The following is a 21580-nucleotide window of genomic DNA, read 5'->3' on the forward strand; positions in this document are numbered from 1 at the left end:
ATGGATAAATGGTATACCTGGCATGTGAGGCAGTGTGAAGGTCGGCCAGACTCATAATTAGTCAACTAGAATATCAGCTGACCTCAGAAAACCGATTAGAAACTAACATGGAATAAAGGCCCCTGAAATGTCAGAACAGGACTGCTTCCTGCTCTTTTTACACAGCCTTCCCATTTCTTATTTGAACTGTGATTAAAAGGCAAAAATAGACATTTTCCGCTGCAATGAAATCAGCAGTTTTTTCCTTGCGAGCAAATGAATCACTTGCTGACCGTTGGTGCCCTACTTAGAAGCCATTTGCTGCTGTATGGGAATCGCAGTAAATCCCTGGCAGGATTGATTTGTGGTTTTACAATAATGTATGTAAAGTACCAATTAATACTCCGAGTCTCTCTGTGAAACGCCTAGAGAGAGAAGTAAAAGAAGCGCTTGTTCTTTTAAACAGCCTGGCCTGAGGGTTCTCAGCGGGCTTTAAAGAGGCCTCCCATCTCTGTGGCATGGGAGGGTTCTGAGGCTGGTACAGGCGATCTGGGAGGAGGAGCCAGGCTGAGAGGTCAGTAGCTGAGTGGCTGAGCTGTGGATCTCAGCCTTTCCACATGCAGGGGTTGTGGAAGGTGAGGTGGAAGTAATCTGCAAACTAAAGGAGGATTTGGGGGTGAGGGGGAGTGTTATATAATTGCTTATGTATTCCGTCAGTCTTGGTATTAATATATTCTGCTTTGGGCTCTGTGCCAGGCTCTGGGAATACAGTTGTTCAGTTGCTCAGTCGTGTACGACTCTGTGAGCCGATGGACTGCAGCATGCCAGACTCTTCTGTCCTCCAGTAACTCCTGGAGTTTGCCCAAATTCATGTCCATTGAGTGGGTGACGCTGTTTAACCATCTCATCCTCTGTCGCCCCATTCTCCTGCCTTCAATCTTTCCCAGCATCAAGGTCTTTTCCAATGAGTGGGATCTTCGCATCCAGTGGCCAAAGTACTGGAGCTTCAGCTTCAGCATCAGTCCTTCCAATGAATATTCAGGGTTGATCTCCTTTAGGATGCACTGGTTTGATCTCCTTGCTGAACAGATAGATCTGGTTTTAGTCTTAAGTAGACAGTCTTAAGTAGACAGTAGACAGGGGGCCAAACAGATCATGAAACCTATCAGGGTACTCATGTCTTGGTGGAGAGTAGGCGGTGCTTCCAGAATAGGCCACCGGGGGGTCTGTGCCAGCCTGGGCATCATTGGTACCTCCCTGAAGAGATGGTGCATAAGGTCGAGAGGATGAGCAGGAGATAACCAGCTGGGTGTTGGGGGAGTTGGGGAAGAGGGCTGCAAACAGACTGTGGGACCCACATGGCAAAGTCGGGGCCCAGTGAGGAGCCTGGCCCAGAAGGAGAGGGAGGTGAGTGAGGTCAGGCTGAGGTACCTGGGTCTGGGGGGCAGCTGTGGGCCACTGGAAGAGCTAGAGAGGGGTGAAGGGGTGGGAGTACCCCTTGGATGTGGTGATGACAGAGGCGAGGGTGGTGGGGGGAGAGGTCACGGGCAGCTGGGGGAGCTTGGTCCCAGGAGCAGACAGAGGATCGGGGTGGGGGCAGACGGGAGTGTAGGAGAAGGATGATGCCATTGTTCTAGGAATCCCATGTTTGCTGTGTCTGCTCGACCACCCAGGGATATGGTGCAGCTGTTGGTGGATAAAGGTCTGAGATAACGTTCGGGAGACAAGAGGGACAGGTTGCTCCTGAAGCTGGGATGGGAGACTCAGATCCCCAGAAGAGCAGGGGACATCCTGGGGGCATCTCCATGGCAACCGAGGCGTCTATGATAGCCCCAGCTCATGGCCTGCTCCTGGAGCCTGGGAGGAAGTTGTCAGGGTCCCCTGGGTCCTGTGTGCCGGCTCCAGGTGTCAGGGTGACTGGGAGCTCACTGGTCTTCGGGCCCCACTGCCCTGTCGATCAAAGTTCTCCTCCCCCTTCTTGTGACTGGATCAGGGCAGGAGTCCTCTCTCCTGCCTGCCAACTGGTCTTCTAGCTGCAAGCCGCTGGTTACAGTTCTCTCCAAATCCATCAACGTGAAAGGAGCCATCCTTCACCGCTTGTGTGGTGGTCAGGGATGCTGGATCCCACCCCCGAGACAAGAGGGTGCACCCGGAGGGGCCCTGCCCAGGCGTGAGGGGCCAGGGAAAGCGTAGGGAGGGACTGAACTCAGGCTGGGTCCCGGAGGAGAGATGAAGTGAGGAGGGCAGAGGCCGGGGGACAATTACCTCGTGAGGGGGCCCGGGGTGGGCGCGGGTAGGGACGGGGCTCTGGGGCAGCAGTCGGCGAGAGGGGAGGGGCTCGGGGAGGGCACTGCGGTAAAGCCTTCAGTGAAGCCTGTCCACGTTGGTGACCCCATCTTCCCCCCTCCCCTCTGTCCACAGGAGAGATGTCGTTCAAGGGCGCACGGCTCAGCATGAGGAACAGAAGGAACGGCACGCCGGACAGCACGCGGACCCTGTATTCCAGCACGTCCCGGAGCACCGACGTGTCCTACGCGGAGAGCGTGAGTTAGCCGTGCCGCCTCCAACACGCAGTTAAGGTTCCTTGGGGATGTACTCCTCCTTTCTGGTGAAGAATCCGCCGGCAGTGCAGGAGATCTGGGTTCGATCCCTGGTTTGGAAAGATCCCCTGGAGAAGGGAAAGGCTACCCACTCCAGTATTCTGGCCTGGAGAATTCCATGGGCTTGTCTATGGGATCGCAAAGAGTCGGACACAACTGAGTGACTTTCACTTCACTCCTTTAAGAAGATCATGTCTCATCGCATTCATGTCTGTGTTTTCTTTTCTGTGTTGTTTGTCAAGCATTCCTGTTTTAAAGATTGTAACTGTAACCTTACGTTGTTAAAGAATGCATTTGTTTTGGGCCTTTAAAAAATAGATTTTATTGAGGTGTAGTTGATTGACAATGTGTTAATTTTTTCTGTACAGCAGAGTGATTCACTTAACACGCACACACATATATGCATCTTCTTCTTCATATTCTTTTTCATTATGGTTTATTACGGGATATTGCATATAACTCTCTGTACTGTACAATAAGACCTTGTTATTTATTCATTCAAGAGTGCACCTATTAGCTGACTTATATCACATTTTCAATACTGCACTTTAAAAAAATATTTAGTTTTAATTGAATGATAATTGTTTTACAATATTGTGTTGGTTTCTGCCATACATCAGCATGAATTAGCCATAGATAGACACATTCTCTCCCTCTTGAACTTCCCTCCCACCTCCCACCGGATCCTCCCCCTTTAGGTTGTCACAGAGCACCAGTTTGAGCTCTGTGAGTCACACAACAAATTCCCACTGGCTATTTTATATATGGTATCTATTTTACATATTTTACACATTGTAGTGAAATACCATGCTCTGAATATTTGTTTTTATGATTTAATGCTTGGTGTTCTTGCTTCCAGCCCTGTGGGTTCACCTTAGAAGTGAGTTTTGAAGTCCTTTATTTAATTCCGTGGCTGGTGGCTCATTCTGCGTCTGCATTTGTTCTGGTGTAGCTTCTAGCCCTTCTCCTTGGTGCCTGTCTCACCTCTCGCCATTCTGTGTCCCTGCACATGGAGTTGCTTGCTTTGGATTTGGGGCGGGGAGGGGTGAGTGGGCAGAAGGCTCCTCTGTTTATCTGTGTGAAGTAGACTTAAAACTAGTGAAGAGCTAGAAGAAATGATGAGGATGAAAGGACATCACAGGGCTTCGAAACTTTTTCATTCAGAGGATATGAGATTTATTTTTGCTTTCTACTTTTTTTTTTATTAATATTGGTAGAAAAGAACCTACAAACATAAATTACCAGCCTAAGGAAAAACAATACAACTAACACTCTTGCACCCATCACCAGTGCTTTTCAGGAGACTCCCATGTGCCCCCCATGTCAAAGCCCTCCATGCTGTCCTGAATTTTGTGTTCCCCATTCCTTGCTTTTATTCATAAGCTTATGGTTTGAATATATGTGCGCAAACAGTGGATGGTTTCATTTTGTCTGTTATGACATTTGTGGAATCCCACAATCACTACTCCTTTGTGGATTCAGTTTCTTGCTAGCTGACCTGTGTTTGTGGTTCCTCCGAGTGGCCAGGTGTAGTGGCGTTGATTCCATCCTGCTGGACTGGGCTTCCTCACGCGCTCCTTTGTCCAGCCTAAGGGGGATGAACATTTGGGTTTCTGATTTTGCTATTAGGAGCAAGGCCATTCTGAACCTTCCTAGATGTGTGAGGTGGTCCCTGGAGAAGGTTCTCTGGGCTGAGGCTGCTGGGTGAAGGTGAACACCTCTCCCTAATGGGAATTGGGGTTAAGACACAGGATTTATGGTGAAATATCATTTAAAGGGCCAGGTAAAGGGGGCATGTGGTTCCTATTCTCTGATGTCTAAGAACGTACAGTAGTGGGCACCAGATGGCTAGGGGAGGCTGCTGAAGGCACGGTGGACCTTTTTCCAGGACAGGGACAGTCCCTTCCCTTTTTGTAATGGCCTCGCTGTGGGGGATGAGGAGTCAGGCTTGGCTTTGGTGCAAAGACAGGAGGAAAATGCACAGGACATTGTCTGAGAACTGTGGGTGCCCAGTGACTTGACGGAAGTGGGTTTGGACTGCCAGCCCCACCTCCACGGGGCAAGACAGTCCCCTAAAGCTGCCAGCCTTGTGCCAGGCATCTGAGCGTGCAGGGCATTCCCAGGACACAGGGACTATTTTGACGGGACAGCGGTGGCCAGTTTCCCAGAGCTGTGCCAATTTGCTCACCACCCACAGTGGGTCTGAGGCCTCCTGCCCGGCCCTTCCCAGGCCTTTGGATCCAATGCTCTCTTAATTTTTCCAGCCTGGTGCGTGTGTCATGGGATGTCATTGTGGTTTCCCTTCACGTTTGCCTCATTCCCGAGGAGGCTGAGCTCCTCACGCATTTATGGCTTCTGTATCCTCTTTTATTTAATGCCTGTTCACGTCTCCTGCCGTTTTCTCCTGCCGTTGTCTGTCTTATTCTTGGTGTCTCATCATCTTTTATATATTCTACTTACCAAGCCTGTGGTGATCAATACATGTTGCAAATATCTTTTCCCACTCTAAGGAGTATATGTATTTTCAAAGTAGTTTTCAATCTTTGCCAATTGGTTTGCTTCTGTCACCTAAAGGGAAGTTTTCCATCACGTGTCAGAATTAGGTCCTGGATATGCCTGACCACCTGCCCGTGGGGGGACAAATGCAAGTCTGAAAAGAGCATTTGCACTTTATCATCTTTGGAAAAGCAAGCATTAGAGGAATGGGAATCTGCAGTAATACATTATTTATGCTAAGCTACCAACAGATCCTTATTTTCTCCCGGTTGCCTTAGAGTTGAAAAAACATACTTTGTGTGTGTGACATTTGTTACAAGATCATGCCAAGCAACTGTTAGAAAAATTTACATTTAGTTATAAAAATTTAAACATCTGCCTCTTTTTTAAAGGTCTGTGTACTCTAAAGGCGTGACAGGATGCTGGGTGCTACTGATCTGCAGTGAATCCTTAAACTCTTTGAAATAAGTTTAGTTCACTCATGAAGAGCAGCAGGGGTTAAGAGCAAATTAGTGATGTGCTGTTCCCATATTCTCTCTCCAAAGGACTTGGTGAATTTCATTGAAGCAAATTTTAAGAAACGGGAGTGTGTCTTCTTCACCAAAGATTCCAAGGCCACGTAAGTACCTCTTTTGCCTCCGATTTTGCTAGTATGTTCAAAGATAAATTATTAACAACCATGACAGCAGACTAGTTCATTATTCAGGTTATTTGCATCTTGCAGTTCTCAGAAATGGTGTGCGAGCAGGAAGAATTTGGCAAGCAGCTTGTCCCTAGAGAGGTATCATTTCATATTTTAAGCTTTGGCAGGAGTGGGTGAAGGTTCCAAGACAGGCTGTCACTCTCTTGGTGTTCCCATGAGCCTGGGAGCCCACCCAGGTGGCCGTGGCAATGAACCTTGTTATTTCATAGCTGTTGGCAGGCAACGGCAGGCATGCGCACACGTGGCAATCTGACCCGCTCCTCTGTCTGGCTGTTGACTGTGGCTTCTCTTGTCTGATTGGGTGTTCATCTATGCTGAGTCTCCCATGTTTTGGAACATCCAGGTTGAGTCACAAAAGCCTTAGGGAGCAACCCCAGGGGAGTCCTCGGTGAATGTTACCTAAAGGGCCAGTGATAAGTGGACTGACTGATGATGTTTCCCACGGAAGGTGCCCTGGGCTCTAATGAAGACATTTTAGTCCTCCCTTTCTCTCATATGTTCCCTCTGCTCCCTCTCTTTTGCCTGCTGGTGATAGGAGACAGTCTAGCTATTGATTCTATAAATTGGAGTATAGTCGATTTATAATGTTGCATTCTTCTGCTCCCTCTCTGCTCCCTCTCTTTTGCCTACTGGTGATAGGAGACAGTCTAGCTATTGATTCTATAAATTGGAGTATAGTCGATTTATAATGTTGCATTCTTCTCTGCTGTATAGCAAAGTGATCCAGTTATACACACATATATATTCTTTTTTAAAATATTCTTTTCCATTATGGTTTATCATTTATTGCTGTTGTTTAGTCGCTAAGTCATGTCTAACTCTTTTGCGACCCCATGGACTGTAGCCTGCCAGGCTCCTCTGTCCATGGGATTTTCCAGGCAAGAATACTGGAGTGAGTTGCCATTTCCTTCTCCTGGGGATCTCCTTGACCCAGGGATCGAACCTGCATCTCCTGCATTGCAGGCCAGTTCTTAATCATCTGAGTCACAAGGGAAGCCCAGCAATGTGACCCTGGGTAAAGCAGTGAGTCTTCCCAGGTCTCACTTGACTTGTCAGTCAAATGATAAAAGCTACCTTGCAGGGCAGTTGTAGAATTCATGATCAAGTATGTAAAGTTCCCTGATACAGTCAATGCTCAATAAATATTTGTTGAATGAATGAATGAATCCAAATGGTATTTTCTACCAGTCAAACAAATTAACACAAAATCTTTCAGGGAAATGTGGGGGATAGATAGCTGACTCACAGAGTTTATACTCTGTCAAAATGCTTCATAACGACTAAGTTTGTACCAACGATAAAATAGAAATCTCTTATTTTTTCTGATGTTCATTTTCTAATTTATACAAAGAAAGAAAGCACATTGACTGAGAACTTTCTATGGCAGGAATTTTATGAAACATCCCACTGAATCCTTACTACAACTCAGAATGTATACTTTGCTGGATTTCTAGGATAAGAGAATTCAGTTCAAAAGATAATAATTAGTTTAAGTTCATGCAGTGAACAGGCAGCCAAGCCAAGGTTGGATCTAAGGCTGATTATAACACTCCTGATCTGCCTCTGGTCAACAGAGAGTCAGTGTTTAAACACAAACTATGGCAGCAACTAAACAATCAGTGAATAGCTAGACTATTATATATAGAAAGGACAAACAACAAAGTCCTATTGTATAGCACCGGGAACTATATTCAACATCCAGTGATAAACCGTGTGCTTCCCTGGGGGCTCAGGGGTGAAGAACCTGCCTGCGCAGCAGACTAACACTTTCACTTTCATATTGCTGGTAGGAGAGAAATGAAGGATTGAACTCAGTTTTCTGATTCTTCTTTGTGCATTCTTTTTTTATGTTTTAATTGGGAGAAAATTGCTTTACAATGTGATGGTTTCTGTCATACAGCAATGCAAATCACCATGATTATACATATATCACCTCCTTCTTGAGCCTCCCTCCCCTGCCCCCAGACCACCCCTCTGGATCAGCACTATTTATAATAGCTAGGACATGGAAGCAACCATGTGTACGTTCTTTTCAGGCCCAGCTCCTTCCCCTTCTAAGAACGACCCTGCCTTAGGCTGACTTTATTCATCAGTACCTTGTCATTTGCAGATATCCAATCTAATTGGCTTAAATGAGTGGTGGTTGTAATGGGAACTTGTGGCTGGAAAGCACAGCCAGATCCAGGGCTTAGTGTCACCAAGACCCCGCCTCTTTTTATCTGTGGGTCTGTCCTTCTCTGGGTGGGAAGGCGCCTCCTTTGTAATGGCAAAATGGACACCACAACTCTGGCTGATACCAGTTCAGCTTACCAGTGAGGGGAAAGAGGGCCTCATTCCTAGCAATTCTACCCAAAGTCCTGGACCCTTGATCTTGGAGTTCATGGCTCTTATTGGCCTGGCATGGGCCATGGACCCACTCTAATCCTTGGGAAGGTGATGAAATATGTAGTTGGCCAGTCTTGGATCATTGGAAGGACTGATGTTGAAGCTGAAACTCCAATACTCTGGCCACCTGATGTGAAGAACGGACTCATTGGAAAAAGACCCCAATGCTGGGAAAGATTGAAGGTGGGAGGAGTAGGGGACAACAGAGGATGAGATGGTTGGATGGCGTCACTGATTCAATGGACATGAGCTTGAGTAAACTCCGGGAGTTGGTGATGGATAGGGAAGCCTGGTGTGTTGCAGTCCTTGGGATCGCAAAGAGTCAGACACGACTGAGTGACTGAACTGACTGACTGGGTGTTGTGTCCATATGGATCTGGTGTGGGAAGGAGGGGTCCTCAAAGGAAAGTCAGGGTGTTTCTACTAGCTGCAGCAGAAGTGGATGGAGGATAGGGAAATCTACAACTACCCACCTGATGGTGTCTGATTGCAGCTCAGGTCTGACCCCAAACGAAGGGACTTGCCTTCGAAGTGAGTAGCCCTCCCCCTCCACAATGCCAGCTGAGGACAGGAACACCTTGGGGTCTCCCAGTGCCTATCTCAGAGGAGACCCAAGGTTGTAGACCAGAGTCAAGACTCCATAAGCTTTTTAACTTCTCATATTTATTATTTTCATCTATCAGCCGTGGGGATGCTCTGTGTAATCTAAATTACTCATCGGACAAAGGACTCAAAGGAAGTGACTGGTAATAGTAATAGTGTAATTTTGCTGCTGCTTGGCACACCAGCTGACGTAAACTACTCCAAACCTCCCCCAGAGTTGTCCCATATGTGCTAAGCCCAGAACACTCATGTTTTTCTTCTTTAACCCCTTTCGGATGTCTGTTTCTTGTGTGGTCACTGGAGAGTGATGCCTGACTATGGCCCCTGTTGCTGAGGCTACCCTCTGACACTGCTGCCCAAGTTAGGGGTTGCCTCCTGGCACTCTCGAGGCTGTATGTTCCTGGATCTGGGTTTGTTCTCTGCAGTCCTCACTGCCTCAGCCATCCTGGGTTCTAGGTAGAGACAGGAAGAACTTTGCTTTTGCTCTAATGGGCTCTGTGTGATGGAACTTTCTACTATAATGGGGATATTCTTTATCTGCATCATCCCATGTGAGTATTTGAAATTGGCTAGTGCAACCAAGGAGCTGAATTTTCACATTAAATTAAATGATAGCCACACATGGCTAGCAGCTACTATATTAACAGTGTAGTTCCGTAGGATTCAGACTTGTCCCAAGGGGCAGAACTAGCATCCTGACTCTCTCCTAATCCTCTTCATCCCCCTTCTCTGTCACGTCTATGCCTCCTCCAAGTATCTGTGCTCCTAATGCCTTCTTGGCATTCTTCCCGCCTCCTCTCCATTTGTAGACCAATTTATGTACATTGGTGCTTACAGGGCTACCAACCCAATCATCAAGATGGAGCCAGACAAGCTTCTCATTCAGGGTCACCCAAAACACACCCCTACTCTTGGAAAGGAAAAGAGTTCGAGAGTCACTCTTCAGTTGTAACAAAGACAGTTGGGACAGGAACTTCCCTCCCCAATCCTGCAATGAACTTGGGTGGGTGTGGAAGGACCCCAAAGGATAGTGGGACAGAAACAGCTAAAGAAAGACGGGAGGAAGCCAACTTGAACCACAATGGTGGGGAGGATCCTGACACCACCGGAGCAGCCTCAGCTCAGGAAGTGCCCCCGGGCTTAGTCGGAGAAAAGACTAAAACAATTGTAATCAATTCCAGTTGACTTTTTTTTTTTTTTCCTCTTGGCCAAACTGAGTGATGCCCAAGAGAACTGTTCCAAAAAAAAAAAAAGAAAAGAGGCAAGGTTACTGGTGGAGGAGTGATTTTGGATTCTAGGTTCTAGCTCAATTTTTATAACTCTAGAAAATATTGAATGTTTTGATATCAATACAGATAATTTCTATGCCCTATAGTAATTAAGATCTGGGCTTCCCTGGTGGCTCAGTGGTAAAGAATCCACCTGCAGTGCAGGGGACATGGGTTTGATCCCTGGGTCGGGAAGATCCCCAGGAGCAGGGAATGGCAACCCACTCCAGTCCTGTTGCCTGGGAAATCCCATGGACAGAGGAGCCTGGTGGGCTTCAGTCCATGGGGTTGCAAGAGTTGGATGTTACTGAGTGACTGAACACACCTACACACACACACACACACACACACATACACAGTGTTAATAATTAAGACTTTTAGTTACAAGGACCCTGAGTTATTTTAACCTAAATGAAGAAATTTACTCTAAAGAAACGGAAGTGTCCTGCAGAACCTGAGAGAGAAGTGACTGGGAGTCTAGAATAGTTAGGGCTATGGCCAGAGCATGTGAAGGCTCAAGAAGTCTTCTCTGTTGTTTTTTATTCCCTGCATTCCTGCTTTCTTCTTTCTCAGTGGAGACGCAAGTGCAGTGTATTGCCTGAATCTTCCATGTCACAGGGATAAAACATCAAGATAGTTTTTAAACAACCGAGATGATGAAAACAGTCTGGAAATTAGATGTGATGCTAAAATCTCTTTTTGTGTTGATTTAAGCTAATCATGTGTAGTCTAAGAAACGTGATGAAACATTTAAGTAGATTTAATGAAATCTGTTCCTTCCTGTCAATATCCTCCTACTCAGGGAAAATGTGTGCAAGTGTGGCTATGCCCAGAACCAACACATAGAAGGCACCCAGATCAACCAAAATGAGAAATGGAATTACAAGAAACATACAAAGGAATTTCCCACTGATGCTTTTGGAGATATTCAGTTTGAGACTCAGGGGAAGAAAGGGAAGGTAAGCAATGGTTTTTCTACTTGAACTAGCTAATCCATATGCTAACACGGTAGGTTACTGAAGTATCTTGAGGTACTTCAAATTGTCTGATAGTGTGTATGAAAGCAGAAGAGATGGCTTGTCAACCCAAACATGACTGCAGAAAAAGACTGTAAAAAAATCAAAAGCTATGATTAGATTATGTGCCATGGCAACACTCCACAGGTGAACTTGTTAAGGCAGTAGTGAGTAGCAGGAAAAGCAGAAAGAGGAGTTCCATCTGTAAGGTGTTGGTAACACCAAGGTTGTGGGTTCAGTTCCCATATGGGCCACCAAATGTTACGGCTGTCCGGGCGTGGGCTGGAAAAGAATTTCCAGACACAGAGTATTTTAGAAGAAAGGATTCATTGAGAACAAAGGACAGAGATAGTGAGAGGTGCTGCTAAGACATTAGGTCGGCTTTCTGACAGAGCAGGGAGAGATGACCGCCAAAGGGAGGATAGAGCGGGAGATGCTATTAGAACAACAGGCCGATCCTGAGAGCTGATGAGTTTTCAAGGGAGAGCTGATGCTTTTGTGGACTTACAGCCAATTTTTATAGACTCAGAACAAAGAAAATTCCTAAGGGAAGGGTTGGCGTTAAGTCATTGATTCTCTATGGTGCATGTGTTACTGAATATAGAGATGGGAGCTGGCTGGTTAGGGACAGGATGGCTCTTGACAAACAAGATGGCCTTTGACAATGGTTGTCATGGAGCTTGGCTCATTCTGGAAATATTGGCCTGTGACCCCAGCATGGAGCTCCACAAGGATGGCTGGCTTGTCACCCAGTATCCTTTCTCCAGGCACAGAGCAGGCTCATGTGATATCCTCGTTGACCCTCGCTGCTACAAAATGCCTGACAAATGCATTTATGAGTGGTCTGGTTTAGTTTGGCATATGACAATCTTGAGAGTAAACATGGCCTTGAATAAGGTGATATTTTCCTTTGCATACCCACACTGCAGGTTCTTACACAGCATTTTACAAAGCTGTTTAATGGATTGTGTCGAATGGAAACAAAAAGGATAATGTGAGAGTTGTGAGTTAAGTTTTATTGGGGGCAAATGAGGACTATAGCCAAGGAGACAGCATCTCAGATAGCTGAGAAGCTGCTCCAAAGAGGTAGGGGGGCAAGGTCAGTGTTACATATGATTTTAGTGAAGGGGGTATGTGTAGTCAAACATCCACTTTGGTAGACGCTTGCTGCTAGTCACGAGGAGCAGGTGTCTCCATGAATGATTTTAGTGTTTTTGTAGATATGAGAAGATGCAAGAATTTGGGCTCATATAATATCCTGAAAATAACTATCTGAAGCCCTGTTCTGTGGGTTTTCCCCAGAGCACAGAGTTTCATTCTTGATCTCCACCCTGAACTCATTTCAGGATGTGTCAAAGGTCAGTGACTACAGTGATTGCTTGCATCCTTGTAAAGGCAGCTCCCTGGTGCTCTCACCGCCGCAGCCTGGGTTTGATTCCCGATCAGGGAAGCCTTTCTTCTTCCTTTCCCTCTGCCACCTAGGGACCTCCCTGGTGCCACATACCACCCTTTATGGCTTCCCTGGTGGCTCAGAGAGTAAAGAATCTGCCTGCAATGCAGGAGACCTGGGTTTGATCCCTGGGTTAGGAAGATCCTCTGGAGAAGGGAATGGCAACCCACTCCAATATTCTTGCCTGGAGAGTTCCAAGAACAGAGGAGCCTGGCGGGCTATAGTCCATGGGGTCACAAAGAGTTGGACACGACTGAGCGACTAATATTTTCCCTTTCAGAGGCAGATGGCAGGTGCCCGTTTCCAGTTGGCCATTATTAACAGTTTCCTTAAATTCTCCTCTGTCCACTCTGTGTCTTCCCAAGGCCTCTGTCCCGGGATGGGCCACCACTGTCTTGCCTCCCCGCCTGTCTTGGCTCACAGTCTATAGTCAGCACTCCTGCTGGAGGGCTCCCTAAAATGTAAATCCCCTCTGGCTTCTACTCTGCTTAGAACACCTGACGGGTGCCCCACTGCCTTTAGGATGAAGTCTCCAGCTCTCTAGCTGGCTTGGGTGTCCCTGCAGGGGCACCCACGTCCCCTTCCACTGCCCCAAGGGGACCTTCCTCCCCTGCCATGCGCTCCCGTCCCTAAGGAACAGGTAGACGGGGCCGCGCCCCCGCCATCAGGAGAACGCCTGCGGACCCTGATGCTTCTGCCCTTCCCCACAGTATATCCGGCTGTCCTGCGACACGGACGCGGAGACGCTCTACGAGCTGCTGACCCAGCACTGGCACCTGAAAACGCCCAACCTGGTCATTTCTGTGACTGGCGGCGCCAAGAACTTCGCCCTGAAGCCGCGCATGCGCAAGATCTTCAGCCGCCTGATCTACATCGCGCAGTCGAAAGGTGCGCGGGTCCCCCGGTGGCCGAGGGGACCGTCCCCGGGCCGGGACGTGGCGCGCGCGGGTTTGTCTGTCCAGGCTGCGCCGCGTCTTCAGAGACTGAACGAAATTGTCCTCTGCCATTCATGCGCAAGACTGCAGATACTCTAGAGCTGTATGATTAATCCTGATCTTAGTTAGAAACAAGATCCTTTAATGAGGAAACAGATCCGGAACTCCGGGGGGTGGGGGGATTTCCTTATTCACAGATCAGGAAGTTGCATGTAGGTAGTTGCATGTTTCTCTTAACCTAACGTTTTCATTTAGTCGTTTTTACATAAAATACTCAGAGTATTCTGGCCAATCAAAAAAGAAAGTTTAATGTTTGCTCTTTCATTTGGGGACCAATAATATGCTTTGAAAAAAGTGACCGTGGCTGGCAGGTTGTGAGCACCGGGTGAGTGTCTGATGCGGATCAAAACACATAACCGTGGCTTTGTTATTTGATATATTTTGCTAATTTTTTTCTTTTGTGATTTTTTTGTTACGATAAGTTTTAAACCTACAGAAGAGTTGTAAGAATAATCCAGTGAATATCTATACAGCCTTTACTTAAATTCACTAGTTGTTAACAATTCCTCATGTTTGTCTTATCTCTCTCCGTAAATATTCACGTATTATGATTTTAAAAATCATTTGAGGGATTTCCCTGGTAGTCCAGTGGTTATTGTTGTTGTTCAGTTGCCCAGTTGCTCTTTGGTGATGCTATCTAACCATCTCATACAGTGGTTAGGACGTGGAATTTCCACTGTAGAGGGCACAGGTTCAATCTCTAGTCGGGGCATTAAGATCCCTCAAGCTGTGGGGTGCAAGAGCCAAAAAAAAAAAAAAAAAAAATCCTGTGAGAGTAAATTTTAGGTATCATGACCTTTAGCCCTTACGCACACATGTTAGCACATGTCTCTGAAGAACATGGCTGTTTTCTTATGTAACTAGTATAACTTTCAAACTTAAGGAAGTTCACATTGACCAATACAGTTATCTAACAAAAGGTCCATGTTTTAATTTTGCTAATTATCCCAACAATGTCCTTCAGAGCAAAAAAAGAAGTTTCTTTTTCCTCTACCTGTATTCTAATTAATTTACTTTTTCATATCATATAAAACTGAAAATCTTTCTTTCCTCTGGAACTGTTCTTTAGTTTTTTTTTTTTTTTTGCCTTTCAGGACATTTTTGAAGACTGTAGGCAACTTTTTTTTTTTTTTTTTTTTTGCAGTATCCCTTTCATTTGAGCTTGACTCATATTTCCTTGAGATTTAATTCTGTTTATCAAAGTCTAATAATTATTTTTTTAAAAAGAAATGCAAAAAAGCAAAATGGCTGTCTAAGGAGGCCTTACAAATAGCTGTGAAAAGATGAGAAGCAAAAAGCAAAGGAGAAAAGGAAAGATATACCCATTTGAATGCAGAGTTCCAAACAACAGCAAGGAGAGATAAGAAAGCCTTCTCAGTGATCAGTGCAAAGAAATAGAGGGAAATAATAGAATGGGAAAGACTAGACACCTCTTCAAGAAAATTAGAGCTACCAAGGGAACATTTCATGCAAAGATGGGCTTAATAAAGGGCAGAAATGGTAGGGACCTAACAGAAGCAGAAGATATTAAGAAGAGGTGGCAAGAATACACAGAAGAACTGTACAAAAACGATCTTCATGACCCAGATAATCATGATGGTGTGATCACTCACACTCACATAGAGCCAGACATCCTGGAATGTGAAGTGAAGTGGGCCTTAGGAAGCATCACACGAACAAAGCTAGTGGAGGTGATGGAATTCCAGTTGAGCTATTTCAAATCCTGAAAGATGATGCTGTGAAAGTGCTGCACTCAATATGCCAGCAAATTTGGAAAACTCAGCAGTGGCCACAGGACTGGAAAAGGTCAGTTTTCATTCCAATCCCAAAGAAAGGCAATGCCAAAGAATGTTCAAACTGCTGCACACACTAGTAAAGTAATGCTCAAAATTCTCCAAGCCAGGCTTCAGGAATATGTGAACTGTGAACTTCCAGATGTTCAAGCTGGTTTTAGAAAAGGCAGAGGAACCAGAGATCAAATTGCCAACATCCTCTGGATCATCGAAAAAGCAAGAGAGTTCCAGAAAGACATCTATTTCTGCTTTATTGACTATGCCAAAGCCTTTGACTGTGTGGATCACAACAAACTCTGGAAAATTCTTCAAGAGATGGGAATACCAGACCACCTGACCTGCCTCTTGAGAAACCTGCATGCAGGTCAAGAAGCAACAGTTAGAACTGGACATGGAACAACAGACTGGTTCCAAATAGGAAAAGGAGTATGTCAAGGCTGTATATTGTCACCCTGCTTATTTAACTTCTATGCAGAGTACATCATGAGAAACGCTGGGCTGGAGGAAGCACAAGCTGGAATCAAGATTGCCGGGAGAGATATCAATAACCTCAGATATGCAGATGACACCACCCTTATGGCAGAAAGTGAAGAAGAACTAGAAAACCTCTTGATGAAAGTGAAGAGGAGAGTGAAAAAGTTGGCTTAAAGCTCAACATTCAGAAAACTAAGATCATGGCATCCGGTCCCATCACTTCATGGCAAATAGATGGGGAAACAGTGGAAACAGTGGCTGACTTTATTTTTGGGGGCTCTAAGATCACTGCAGATGGTGATTGCAGCCATGAAATTAAAAGATGCTTACTCCTTGGAAGGAAAATTATGACCAACCTAGATAGCATATTAAAAAACAGAGACATTACTTTGCCAACAAAGGTCCATCTAGTCAAGGCTGTGGTTTTTCCAGTAGTCGTATATGGATGTGAGAGTTGGACTATAAAGAAAGCTGAGTGCAGAAGAATTGATGCTTTTGAACTGTGGTGTTGGACAAGACTCTTGAGAGTCCCTTGGACTGGGAGGAGATCCAACCAGTCCCTCCTAAAGGAGATCAGTCCTGAGTGTTCATTGGAAGGACTGATGCTGAAGCTGAAACTCCAGTACTTTGGCCACCTGATGCGAAGAGCTGACTCATTTGAAAAGACCCTGATGCTGGGAAAGATTAAGGGCAGGAGGAGTAGGGGATGATAGAGGATGAGATGGTTGGATGGCATCACTCAATGTACATGGGTTTGGGTAAACTCTGGGAGTTGGTGATGGACAGAGAGTCCTGGCGTGCTGCAGTTCATGGGGTTGCAAAAAGTTGGACACGACTGAGCAACTGAACTGAGCTGAACTGAATGTTTATTTTATTAGTTTATCTAATGCTAAGATTTTAAAAGCTTAAAATTTTTTGTTCATCATGGATTTTTTTGGCATCGATTTTTATATTTATTTATTTATTGGCCATGTTGCATGGCATGCAGATCTTAGTTCCCCGCCTGACCAGGGATTGAACCCTTTCCCCCTGCCATGGAAACTTGGAGACTTAACCACTGGACCACCAGAGAAGCCCTTTGAAAACATCTTTACTAAGAATATTAGTTGACAGAACTAAGGTAGCATGTCTCATTCTAGATATGCTTTTCCTTAAAATCAAAAAGAAACTGTGGTTTCTCCCCTTATTTATTCTTAATTTCTTGATCAGCCAGATGGGACCACAGTAGATACTTTGTTATGAAACCCAGCAGCTGCCTTCCTCACCACTAAATCTGAACAGACATAATGCATTCCTTCAGCAAATACTTCTTAAATGCCTGCCATGTGTCAGAAATTGTTTTAGGTACTGGGAATAAATAGAGTAGAAGAAAGCAGACAAAAGTCCCCAGGCTGGGATTCTTCTTAGATGAAGTGAATGGCCGGAGCTGGGGGTTCATTGTCTTCTTGTACTCCGGGTCAGCCACGTGGAGAGCAGCTTCGTCTCCCGTTGCCTCATTTGAAAGGGGAATTGACAACTGAAATCTGTCTGCAAGAAGGAGACTGGGCGCCAAGGGGTCTGGAATTCACATCTTGTGAGAACTGGCCAAAGGAATGGGATCTGAATGTTCTAGGGGCTACATCACATTTACCGTAAAATATTGGAAGGACTTTTATGTGGGAGATAACTAAAGTAGCTCCCTGTCGGGAAGGCAGTAACAAAATGGAGAATGGAGACAAAAATGAACAAAAGGGCTTTCTACCAGTTGGGGAAGGGGGCTGCCTCGGGACTCCTCAGAATTCAGGGAGACTGGTGGCCAAGCCTCAAGCTAGATTCCTGCCTGGGTGGCACTCTGGACTAGGCACATTTTCAACTTTAGATTCTATTATTATGTGAAATCATATTTTTTAGGTATTTTGTTTACTACAGTTTTGAAAACAAAACTGTGAAAAACTCTTGGCCTTGCAAAGATCATCAAATAAAAACCTTGAAACACCAGTGTGAAAGCTTGTGCAATTTAAAAGTTAAATCGTAGGCACCAGGGTCATGCTAGAAGACCCCATGGACTGTAGCCCTCTAGGCTCCTCTGTCCATGGGATTCTCCAGGCAAGAATACTGGAGTCGGTTGCCATTCTCTTCTCCAGGGGATCTTCCTGACCCAGGGATCAAACCCAGGTCTCCCACAATGCAGGCGGATTCTTTACCATCTGAGCCACCGGGGAAGCCCAAAGTTAAATCGTGGGCACCAGGGTCCTGCTAGGAAGATCACTCCAGATCCATGGGGGTGGGAGGCGTGGGAGCAGAGTGCTCCACTTTCCATGATGACATTGCTTAACTTGCTCAATGGCTAAGGGCAGGTGCTTATTAGCCATGAAAAGATTTACCCGAGAGGTGGTTAAAGGGACAGATTCCTTGGCCCCCGCCTCCCAGAGAGTCTGATGTTGTGAGTCTAGAGTGGGGTCTAGAATCTGTATCTGTTTAAGCAGCATCTCTTAGACACTCAGACATCCTCTTCTCTTTCCTAAGTCCATGCCGTAGGTTGAATGTAGTCCAAAGTGTGGCCGGCGATGCTGGGTCCTGGTGCTCATGGGTGGGGCTTCTTTAGGGATCGAGCACAGGATGAAAAATTTATTCAGAGCCTCTGTTCTCCTCTCTTGTTGGCAGGTGCCTGGATTCTCACTGGAGGCACCCACTATGGGCTGATGAAATTCATTGGGGAGGTGGTGAGAGATAACACCATCAGCAGGAATTCAGAGGAGAATATCGTGGCCATTGGCATCGCTGCTTGGGGCATGGTCTCCAACAGGGACACCCTCATCAGGAATTGTGATGTGGAGGTATGGGCAGGACATGAGGAGGTCTGCGGGATCACAGGGGACAGTGACCCTGGCATGGGGCTCTGGGATCCCATCAACTCATAGGAAGTTGGCCTTACACGGTTCCTTTGGAACCTCAGGAGTTAAAAACAAGGATGACATAATCAAAGGAGTTCTGTGAAGGAGTTACCGATGGATGTGTTTTGTTCATGAAAATGTGTTCCCAGCAAGTCCTGTTAGAGTCAGATCTTTAGTTTTTTATTCTCTGGTACTAAGTCTTAGGACAAAGAATCTATTTAATTGCCCCTTTTCATGATCCTGTAACTGTGTGCTCCTCAAGAGCTAAGACTCCATTTTATTCATTTTCTAATCCCTAGACCCTGGCATAGGTCTTGACATATGATGGATTCTAGACAAATATGTTTATATCAATATCTACCTTTACCATATCTACACACACACAAATATATATGTCTGGACACACACACACATATGTCTGGACACACACACACACACACGCACACACTTTCCTGAATGCTATCAGTTTCAATGAATTTATACAAAAGAGCACAGGGCGATGGAACAAGAACTAGATTGAGAATCTGGTTCTTACACTGCCACTGGTCATTTATGTGACAATAGGCACGTGATCCAACTATTTTGAACCTTCATTTACTCATATTTAAAATGATGGCCTGAACTATAAGATCTCTAAGACCCTTCTGCACTTAGGAATCTGGAAAGAAGCATCAGTATAGTTGAACCCAAAGAGTCAGCCTTCCGTGAACCTATAAAGATGTCATCAGGCATTTTGGCCAACAAGCAAGTCCCAAAGACAAGTTTCTGTGTGCTTTTCAGGGATATTTTTCAGCTCAGTACATTATGGATGACTTCAAGAGAGACCCTCTGTACATCCTGGACAACAACCATACCCACCTGCTGCTCGTGGACAACGGCTGCCATGGGCACCCCACCGTGGAGGCCAAGCTCCGGAATCAGCTGGAGAAGTACATCTCCGAGCGCACGATTCAAGGTCAGTGTTTATGAGATGGGATGTTAGAAAAACATATGAACAAAAGTGGCAACAGCAGCATCAACAATAGCTCCCAGTTGTCGAGTGAAGCCTGGCAAACCCATCCTATTAGATGCTCTGCTGCCAAAGAAGAGCCGTTGTATCTCTTCTTTAATATACTAGAAATACTTCTGCCCATATGATAGGTACCCTCCAATGTGTTGGAACATTGATGAATGCTGCCTTGTCCCACTCTGGTTTGGCAATAAATAGACCTGCTGTCCATTCTGCTTGACAACATTTAAAACCTGGTAAAATTCACAGTAGCAAATTGCACTGATGAAGCAATGGGATTTGCTAGAGTAGAAGTGATAAAAAACCAACCCACTAGCTTAGCAGTTAGATGATTTACTTTGAATGTTGGCTATTTCTCTATACCATTGTTGTTTAGTCACTAAGTCCCGTCCAACTCTTTTGTGACCCCATGGACTGTAGAATGCCAGGCTCCTCTGCCCATGGAATTTTCCAGGCAAGAATACTGGAGTGAGTGGCCATTTCCATCTCTTAAGTGATTTTCCTGACCCGGGGATTGAACTCGTGTCCCCTACTCTTTACCACTGAGCCAACCAAAACCACCTAAAACATTGGTTTCAGGGGGAGAATGCAACCATTGAGTGAAAGCCTTTATTTGCTATGGAAAGTGATAAATACTGTCTTCCTACTGCTGAGCTATTGGTGGTGAGATGTGTCCTGTTGTGGAACCAGATTGCCTCATGATCTAGTGACAGTCTCCATCACAGAGACTTGTTGGAGATAATCTCGATCTTTTCTTTTCTCAATGGGAAGTCTGTGGCGGAAGACATTTATATACAGTCATCTCTTTGGAGAAAACACATAGTTACGCAAATTTTTCACACACTTGAGAAAGCATAGATTATGCAAATGAGTGGAAGTGTAATTATTGTTAGGATAAATTTGAACCTGGCTTAATATATATTCAGTTCAGTTTGGTTCAGTTGCTCGTTTGTGTCCGACCCTTTGCAACCCCATGGACTGCAGCACTCCCAGCTTCCCTGTCCATCACCAACTCCCAGAACCTGCTCAAACTCATGTCCATTGAGTTGGTGATGCCATCCAACCATATCGTCCTCTGTTGTCCCCTTCTCCTGCCTTCAATCTTTCCCAGCATCAGGGTCTTTTCCAATGAGTTGGTTCTTCGCATCAGGTGGCCAAAGTATTGGTGCTTCAGCTTTAGCATCAGTCCTTCCAATGAATGTCCAGGACTGATTTCCTTTAGTATTCGCTGGTTTGATCTCCTCGCAGTCCAAAATATTTATTAGCAAAAGTCAATCATTCACAGACTTTATCATTTTAAATATTAGTAAAAAATTGCAGTGTGACCCATGTCATGGTTTGGAGCCCAGAGATGATCCATTTTGATCAACTGATTGTCAAGTTCATTAGGTCTGCAGCCAGCACCCCTACCCTGGGCTCAAGGGGCAGAAGTTCCCTTGAGGTAGGTGAGTATTTCTGATGAGCCCAAAATATATTTTATGTTTTATATTTTACAGATTCCAACTACGGTGGCAAGATCCCCATTGTGTGTTTTGCCCAAGGAGGTGGGAAAGAGACTTTGAAAGTGAGTCTTGGTTTGGTTTTCTAGAAGATCAGTCAACAAGTTGGCTCAACCAGTCTGCATTTTCAGGGTTTGGGGGGCTCACCTAATCTAATCTGATTGCTTTCTTTTCTACAGCAAGTAAGTGGCATTTTTCCAATCACACAGTGTGTTGCCCTAACAGACTTATGTTGTTTCCTCAGCTGAGAAGATTTAGGAAGAGACTTTGTAGCAACAGGAATAGTCTGTGTACTTGCTGTTGGCTTTGGCCATCAACCAGCCAAATAGGAGGGCTTGACATGAACTCACAAGACTCAGGGATGGTAACCAACACGCATGTTGGAAAACCATGGCCACCCTGTGATCACACACACCTAGAATCACACGAAATTTCTG

The 21580-nt window shown here is 45.5% G+C and overlaps 1 protein-coding gene across 1 annotated transcript in view; it reads left to right on the forward strand.

The window, feature by feature from the left end:
• Nucleotides 1-2400: 2400 nt before the first annotated feature.
• Nucleotides 2401-21580, forward strand: part of TRPM8 (transient receptor potential cation channel subfamily M member 8) — an 89188-nt gene continuing 70008 nt past the window's right edge. The window contains exons 1-7 of the mRNA XM_043877762.1: nucleotides 2401-2522; nucleotides 5621-5694; nucleotides 10837-10993; nucleotides 13211-13388; nucleotides 18406-18578; nucleotides 19416-19590; nucleotides 21141-21208. Coding sequence (XP_043733697.1) covers nucleotides 2406-2522; nucleotides 5621-5694; nucleotides 10837-10993; nucleotides 13211-13388; nucleotides 18406-18578; nucleotides 19416-19590; nucleotides 21141-21208 — 942 coding nt within the window. The 5' untranslated portion in view covers nucleotides 2401-2405. The remainder of the gene's footprint in view (nucleotides 2523-5620; nucleotides 5695-10836; nucleotides 10994-13210; nucleotides 13389-18405; nucleotides 18579-19415; nucleotides 19591-21140; nucleotides 21209-21580) is intronic.

The sequence above is a fragment of the Cervus elaphus genome, chromosome 20, assembly GCF_910594005.1.
Source record: "Cervus elaphus chromosome 20, mCerEla1.1, whole genome shotgun sequence".
NCBI lineage: Eukaryota > Metazoa > Chordata > Mammalia > Artiodactyla > Cervidae > Cervus > Cervus elaphus.